General features: G+C 40.2%; 1 protein-coding gene across 1 annotated transcript; it reads right to left on the reverse strand.

The window, feature by feature from the left end:
• Positions 1 to 6,977: 6,977 nt before the first annotated feature.
• Positions 6,978 to 8,549, reverse strand: LOC113501248 (Krueppel-like factor 10). The gene is made up of 2 exons (XM_026882330.1): positions 8,275 to 8,549; positions 6,978 to 8,066 (listed from the first exon to the last, which is right to left on the reverse strand). Exons 1-2 carry the CDS (start codon positions 8,341 to 8,343, stop codon positions 7,149 to 7,151), a joined length of 987 nt encoding a protein of 328 aa, XP_026738131.1. The 5' UTR covers positions 8,344 to 8,549; the 3' UTR covers positions 6,978 to 7,148.
• Between the last annotated feature and the right edge of the window lie 254 nt (positions 8,550 to 8,803).

Raw genomic sequence — 8,803 nt, forward strand, 5'->3', positions numbered from 1 at the left:
AACGAAAGAAACACTATAAAGTGAAAAAAGTTTTCAAATGCTGTCCCTTCATAATTATAGCAACTTACACATGTCTACTTAACAATTACATTCTGCGTTGCAGTATTTTACAAATATATAACACACACACCAACAAAAAAACTGGCAAGAATATTTCACTACAAATAACCGCCTTTGTTAAAAAAGACATTAAAATTTACAAAAAAAAATATAGTTCCATAATCAAATTGCAGTCAGTTATCATGTTCCTTGATTTCGTGACGTCATATCACGGTGGGCGTGCGTGCGGCGTGCGTGGGCCTTCTGTGACCGACTTGTGATAGTAAAATAGCAAGATTATGACAAGAAATTCGGCTTAACAACGTCTGACGTACAATGTACTAATAAACACGCATTTTTCAATATCATTGTTTATTTTTGGATGCGAAATCGATTAAGTGTTCTATTATTCGAGTAATTGCTTTTATATTTGCGTAAAGAAGATATTCATATATCCTACCAGTACCTATTCATAAATTGGGCTGCAGCAGTAGTAGCAAAGACTATAAAATTGAAATCCTGATTAATATTATGCAATAAATTTTCTCAAACCCATGTATGCACCGTTGTTATTTTGTTCTAAAAAACAATACCCTTGTCCTTGAACGGCTCTGTCATTAAGAATTTCGGAAGGTGGTTTTCACAAACATTCAAGTTGCATGCACAAAGACACCCAAACGCAGAACAGGCATTCGTAGATCGCCCAAACACATCTCCTGCACCTTTGATAGATTTACATAATTATCTTTTTTCCTGTATGTTGGAGACGGCTTCCATAGTCGCAAACATGACGGATAGACGGAAAATCCTCCGTCGTCATTTGTTTGTCAATCCGTTCATCGTCTGTTCGTACGACCCCCGACGGGTGATTATATTTCGATCAGCGGGTGTAGTTTCAGTAGGAGGCGGAATGACCAACACTTTACACGTCGGCTTTTAAAATGACAGGAAGGCGTCCGTCCGAAGGTGTCCCGCTGTTGCTGGTGGTGGTCAGGTGTCAACGTCGAGATGTTAAACGGCGCGGCGGTAGTTCAGGTTGAGACAGTAAGAGTCTGAAACTGCCCGCTTCCTCCCCCGAGGAGATGGGTGTCCATGATCATTCACACGCTTAACTAAAAAGACGTTATAGTATGCATCGTTCACGAATTCGGCGACTGTTATCTCAAGTAAGACTGTTTGCCATAATGATGACATAAGTGGACACATATTATATCTTCGTCAAAACTTAAAACCTTCATAAATTACTTCACTGAACCATGAAACTGTTGTTGAAGCACATGCTCGGGGAATATCCTAAATATCCTTAGTTTATTATTGTTTATTGATAATACCCATATTTATAACTAACAGCTGTGGTTTCGGAAAAACCCGCCCTATTATACGTCATCTTAAGATGTTACCAATTTTTTTTTTCAGTCCTACGTTGAATTTTTACTTAGAATGAAGATGTGTGACGTATTTGAGCCAATGTTTTACATAATAATGATGCAAAACAGAAATATATGATGTGTTAAGTGGTTAATTATATACCTAACTAGCTGACCCAGCAAACGTCGTTTTGTCTGATAAATTATATCTGGTTGGATGTATTTTTTAATGCTACAATATTAAAAAAAGTAAAAACAAAAAATTTCGTCCAAAACATTTTTTTTTTTTGTGTGGGCAACCCTTGTCACTTAGAAGTATGAAAATAGATGTTGTTCTATTCTCAGACTTACCCAATATGTATACAAAATTTCATAAGAATCGGTCGAACCGTTTCGGAGGAGTACGGTAACTAACATCGTGACACGGGAATTTTATATATTAGAAGATAACGTTTTGCGTTAAGTATCAATTTTGGAAGCTTGTTAGACTTGATAGGGGATCCATGGTCTAAATGAAAACGTAGATAAAATTTTTGCGGATCATATAAATCAGATATTATAATCAGACAATGTTTGCTTAAATTCCGACTAATGATGGAACATTTTCCTTATATGATCACGATTTTTGTAAAAAATAAACTTATTATATAGAATATTGTTATTTTACTTATGTTTGTCAAAGACATTTAGCGTTGGCTCAAATTGTATAGCAGAACTGTTAAAATTCGCTGTTAATTTTTCAATATATTTGTGATTTTGATAAAAACTGGTCTCTTGGCAGTTTTTGGGAGTCGTCTGGTAATGTTTGCGTTTGTTATTTGTATCTCGCAAACTTATTATATAAGCAAGTTTGGGACACATTAATAATTAGAGCATTTAGAACGCATGACGTTATATTGCACTGGTTCCTATTTCAATTCCTGTTTTAAAAGAGGTTATATTACCAAATTTTCTCATCGGTTTTAAGACTCATGGTGCTTTGACCGCCTGAAGGCAAGGACAGTATCTAATATTGACCTTTTTTAACTATGGATCCACCATACGTCGTGTACAACCTGTTGTCAAGTGAGTTAGTTCAAGCTACTTGTATAACTCTGAAAAGGACCAAGACATACTTGAAAACAAAAAAAAACTGTCTTTTTCTTCATCATTTTTTTACCAAGTGATGATAACTTTATAATAAGCACATGAACGCGAAAAAACATTGTTTCATTTCGGGATTCAAACCTTTGACTTAGGAGCTCTACGGTCATACTCAATAAATCTTGTTTTTTTTTTTCCTTTTTTTATAGAAGATGGAAGTGTATAGTGTAGAAACTATAATCTATCGTGTATCTCCAAAGTTTTGTTGTCAAAGCGCGCAAAAGCGTTGCAATTCTTCATGTCTATAAACCTAGAGAAATATTTCCTGAAATGCATAGACGGATGTTCACATTAAAAAATTGCACGATTGACACACATGCATCTTATATTAGCTAGATCGATTTAATATAATTATATTATAAGTTATAATTACATAAGTAAATATCAAACCGCCTCACAATGAAATCGTGTTGGTATGAATTTAATTTTCGCGACTATTAGCTAATATTAACATAGGTATTATTATGTTAGCATCAGTTAAAACCTTTAAATGCTTTATAACATTAATCCGGTTTTCTGAACTTTATTTTTGTTATCTGTGGTTATAATCTTTTTGGCGACTTGGTTTCCGTGGCAACATATTTAAATTTTTTTTTCGCAATTTAGAAAAACCTAGTACTTATCCATGTTATAATTTTTAATCGGTAAGTAGTGTTGATGTTTGATATAAAAAGGCAATAAACAAATATAGGCGACTTCACTATTCTATGGTAATTGTAAAACTCTTCACAAAGGGTAAATTTTAGTTAGTAATTAAAACAAAATACAGATATAGATTTTGTTACATAAGTAGCTTAATCGCAACTTAACAATCTAAGTAGCTTACCACAATTTCATAACAACAAAGAAATCTATCACTCAAAAATGAAATTAAAACATTTGTCCACCCAAAAATGAAAACAACAATCAGGATTCGAACTCAAAACTCCTTCTCAAACGCACCAGTTAACCAAACTCTAACATACGTCTAAAAGTTGTTAAAGAAAAAAAATCTTATCACGAAACATAGGGTGGTCATTAAAACCACTTAGATACTGCTTCAGACTATAGGCTAGCAACCTGGTACAATCTTTGAACCTATAGCACTCAACCAAAGCGTGCCACACGAGCGGACACGAGTGCACACGATGTGATCCGAACGTGATCTACGAATGATCTCTCTGAATGATTTTCACGCTGATGTGTTGAGGGGGTGGCAGTGTGTATTTTTTTTTATAATTATATAAATGTGAATTATTGAAATTGGAGTAAAATGTATGCATATTTGTTGGTTAGGGGGTGTGTCGCGAATGTAATTTGTTTATTTAATTACAACGAACAGGTATCACAGATGTCGTATTAACTCTTGGTCCGGCTTGTGTGTAGTATTTTTTTTTGTTACCGAATATGTCAAAATTGTATTAAGTTAAATAAAATGTATAACTCGGCGATCGCTTTTCGTTTAGTCAGCATAATTATGTAAATGATTGTCCCGTAGTAACTAGAAATGAACTAGTCAACTAAAAATATTAAGTTGACCCGAGAGAGCCTTTAACATAAAGAAGATATAACTAAGTGGCTCTTCTTTTTGTTTTAAATTAAACACTGCATGAAATCTTTTCCAAGTACGTTATCAAATTGAAAGTATTGAAAAAAAAATCAGAAGACACATATCTAGAATAAGTTTAATTACTGTCAATTTTCATAACTCTTCCTTTCTTTTAAAGCTTCCTAATAGACTGAGGAAAAGTAAGTAGACTTTAAAAGCTATATTAAACAATCCACCTACATATCTAACCTCGTTTGATATAACCTCAGACTTTTTGCTCGCTTCATAAAAAGCTGTTAAGTAAGGTCTTGAATTCAAGATCACACTAACGTTTGCGGGATTTTCCATTGCTTCCTTTGTCGGCGCTAATAAATTGGACCAGTGCCACGTAGAAGGGAATCCATTCGTCTTTAATTTCACTAAACTGAATAGAGAAATCAGTGACCTAGGTGATTAATGGATCTGATTAAGGTCTGTCTGGAAAGTCTAGTTTAAGAATGAGGTCGAAATAATGTTCAAGATAACTCTACATTTATGGAAATAAAATCTTTTTTCGTCGTTGTCAATGTGTCAATGTATTCCTAGAATATGAGCAAAATTCCCTAAAGGGCCAGAAAACCCTTCTAAACATGTTTACAAGTCTCATAACGAACCAGGAAATCACCAAACTCTCAACAGTCCCACGCAAAAACGTCATCCTAAAAAACGCAGTCACAATCACGATGCGTCTCAATACTTTCAAGCACTGATGCAACGGAAATGCACGGGTGACGTCATGACGCCGCATGACGACCCATGCATGCATGACACATGTGACGACGCTGGCGTCAAAATGACAGCCGTAATAGCAATTTCCACGATTATTTGGCAGCTGGCAACCGATGCGTAGGCGCAGGGAACTTTCTTTATGTAGTACGCTATTGCTATTTATAGTTATACTACTTCATTAATTAATATTTTGGTCCTATAGAAGTGATTAAAAACTTTTTGGTGGAATTAAAAAAGGTTTTATGTGATAAGTTTGTCTTTCTCGTTTTTGTCTGTCTCGGTCTCACCGGTTGGTAATTAAAATGAGAAGAAGTCCAGAGATAGAGTTGTTTACTGATTAAAAAACATTTAAACAAATCAGGAGTAAATTAAATTAAATAGTATGCCACCTTCTAGAATAGAAAAATGAAAAAAGAAATGCTTGTAACGAATATTTTTGTAGAGTCATATTTGTTTGCAATGTTGCAAAATTGTTTTTGTCTTTACCCATGAGGTCGGCAAATAAAACGACTGCGCACTTTGATTGCATATTCATGTTTTACTATTATTTCGCGTTTTCCAAGGGTAGTCTAGAAGGACGTATTTTAATGAGTATCCTTGGACTATTAATCAAGTGATGATAGAAAGGGTCTCTAGAAGTGGAAATTTACAGCTGACTGATGGTGCAATAGGGTTCCTATCTAACTATATACGGCCTGATTTTTCCTCCGTATTGTTTCATAATATTTTTGGAGAACTTCATGCATACTGGAAAGAAAAAAAATTAGTATATTAATAGGGTACTTAATAAGAGCAGGGTTATCTGTTTCATTCGATATTAGTAGACATAAACATATTCGGTTTCTATGGTAACAGGTAATGCAATTACCAACTCAAAACAAAAGTTTTTAATGTTGTGGAGTTTGGACTAGCAAAGATGTGAATGGTATGCTAAATTGTTGTAGTATTATTTAAAATGATATAATGATTTTGTAGAGCTAGTTAGGTAGGTTAAAAATTGATATAGTATTGAATAAGTTTTAGAGATTAAAGTTAGGTTTTCACTTAAACAAAGTTACTGTGATAATCAAAGCTGTTTTGCCAAGCAACAGAGTGTTTGCAATGAGAGTGTAATCTTTAAGTAGTTTTTAAATTAGTGTTTTGGTTCAAGCACTGTTGCTAGTCGGTTTGATGGTCATTCTCGGTATTTCTTCGTTGGATCAACAACTATTGGTTGTAATTTTTGTCTACGATTCGTTTGCTTATCTATTTTCAGGATGGAGATAAGAAAATTTGCCATCTTAAAATTATTTTTAAGAGTTCGGGTTTTTAAATAGAGTTCTACGAGGGACATTTATGGATGATTTTCGAGGGTAAAAAGTGTTGTTCAGTGACTTATAGTAGGTGTATTTCTTTCATATCATTATGTGAGCGATTTGTTCTTGCTGAGCGGATACGGCAGTATCCTGTTAGCAAATTATCTAACAATATACGTTATTGCAGACAATTATGGTAATATTCCTTCCTACCTATTGTTTTGTAGAGGATCTCTACCAAAGGCCTGTATTAATAGTGGGCGTTGCAAGCTGTATTCCCTTAAGTGATCGATCAGCTTTGATTGTATGTGTAATATCTGTGGTTATTGTCTTATATCCAAAGTAGAGGAGAGAGTATACTTCATCATCTTCCTTGATTTTTTTCTAGACCGTTCTAGAAGATGATGCAACTATAGAATTTGTTGGATATCCTAGGTCATGTTTTTAATTATGTCATAGTGGAAGCGGAAGCTAAAGTCTTCGACATTATCATGTTTTTTAACTTATCAAAACTAGTACAAGGGAGAATTACATCGATAATGATTAATTAATTGTTTCATATTACATTTATCTGTCTGTTTGTTTCAGATAATTAGTTGCTGTCTTTCTATTTAAAATATTTTTGGTGCGATATCGGCGGAGATAAGAGGCGCGTGTGTCGTTATCGAGCAGCGCTGGAGGCGGCGCGGCTGGCAGTCGGCAGGCGAGCGCCGCGCGGCCCTGCCCGCCAGCCGCGCCGGGCCGGTCCGGGCCGGGCCGGTGCGCGACCGGGCCCGGGGCGTGTGTCAAGTGTAGTGCGGGTGAGGCAATCAGTGAAGTGCAAACAAAACAACGGACTAGTATAAAACATTGTGTTTAATCTTTTGGAAGCTTAACGTCTCTAACAATAACATATTCTTACATCTAGACGCTACTTAAGTAGACATAGGACAGTCTTAGAGATGAGTAAAACTACAACTAGGTAACGATCATGAGATCTGGATCACAGTCGAGGTGTCGCGGGCAGGGTTACTGCGCCAGCGCGACGGGCGCCTGCACGGGGATGGCGAGCGGCGGTGATGGCAGCAGCTTGAGCACGGGCGCGGGCGGCACGCGCTCCTTGGCGTGTCTCTTAACGTGCTTGGCGAGGTGGTCGGAGCGCATGAAGCGGCGGTTACACACGCGACACCCAAACTTCTTCTCCCCAGTGTGTGTGCGCTTGTGCCGGGATAGTTCATCAGAGCGGGAGAACCGGCGTTCGCAGCCGTCCCACGCGCACCGGAATGGTCGCTCCCCAGTGTGGGTTCTAGCGTGAGCTTTTAGGTGGGATGACTTAAAGTAGTTTTTCCCGCATCCGGGATAGGCGCACTCGTAGAGACGGCGGCGCGCGGCGGGCGCGGGCGCCACCAGCCACAGCGCGGTGGTGGGCAGCAGCGTGCCGGGCACCAGCACGGCGGGCGCGGGGCGCGGCGCCAGCGGCACCCAGCCCGGCGCCGCGCGCTCGCCCCGCACGGCGCTGACCGCGCACTCCGCGTGCGGAGAGGGCACGCGGGCCTCCTCCACCTTCGGGGGTGGGCTCGGCGGTTCCACCGTGATCGGTGGCACAACTTGAGCTTGCGACATATATTTGGTTTGTGAGTAACTGTGTCCTCTGTTCATTTTGAACTTGAGCGTTTTGAGGATGTTCATGTTCATGTCTTGGGGTGGAGGAGGCACGAGCGGCTCGGGGCTGCAAGTGCCGTCCTTGTGCGCGCGCATGATAACTGAGGGCCGGCAACATGGCTCTGGCGGCGGCGTCGTCAGCAGGAGTCGTGCCAGCTCGCACCGGGACCTCTTGCCGAAGTCATCCTCGCCCTCAGAGTCAGAGGGCTGAGGAGTGACCAGCCCGGCGGGCGGTGACGACTCCCGAGCGCGTTTCACTGCAGCCTTCTTGTAAGGTAACTCGACCTGTGAGACAAAGACAGATGCACGTAAGTGAACGGTCGCTAGCTGTGTGAGCACGCGCGCGCTGCGTGATCGCGCCGTGCGCTCTTACCATACTTTCGATTGCACAAACGCTAAAGAGCATTTTATTGGCAGAAAAAAAAATTGGGACATCAAAAATTTTTTTTTTGTTTTCAAAAACTTTTAAACTCGAGTTTCGAAAGACACTCACTTTGTTTTCCATCAACGGCGGCGTTGACGGCGGCGAGAGGGGTCCGCAAACTTCGAGCAGAGTCGACATTCTGATTAATATAAGAACATTCAACGCAATAAAACTTTCTTTTTTAATTCACAAAACTTGTGTTTTCGCTCCGCGTATTCGCTGTTGGGAGCCGTGTGGTTCTGTTAGCGATCTGCGGACGAATAAACCGTTCGGCGAGCGCTCGAGCTACGAGGCATGCGATTGTGGGGTGAGGGGGGAGCGGCCGGCCAATGGGAGCGGGCGGCTCGGCTGCGCGGGCCAATGGCGCGCCACTGATCACGCAGCCGGCGCGTGCCGGCGCGTGGTGTTCACGTGCTCGCGGAGTGACGGCGAGGTCGGCGTGACGTCACCGGCGCGCCCCCGCATGACGTCGGCGGAGGGGCGCGGGCGCGACAAGGTCGCCGCTTGCTCGCGCCGCGCACAACAATCAATGACACTCGCTGACTCGCGGCCCGCGGCTCTCGGCTCGCGCTGCATCTAGCTCTACTATTTTGACAGC

This window comes from Trichoplusia ni, chromosome 15, assembly GCF_003590095.1.
Source record: "Trichoplusia ni isolate ovarian cell line Hi5 chromosome 15, tn1, whole genome shotgun sequence".
In the NCBI taxonomy this organism is placed as follows: domain Eukaryota; kingdom Metazoa; phylum Arthropoda; class Insecta; order Lepidoptera; family Noctuidae; genus Trichoplusia; species Trichoplusia ni.

Excerpts from the sequence above, each read along its gene's own strand:
- LOC113501248 (XM_026882330.1), bottom strand. The coding sequence starts at position 8,343 with ATGTCGACTCTGCTCGAAGTTTGCGGACCCCTCTCGCCGCCGTCAACG. Across the intron at positions 8,067-8,274 it reads CGCCGTTGATGGAAAACAAA|GTCGAGTTACCTTACAAGAA; the intron begins GTGAGTGTCTTT and ends TTTGTCTCACAG.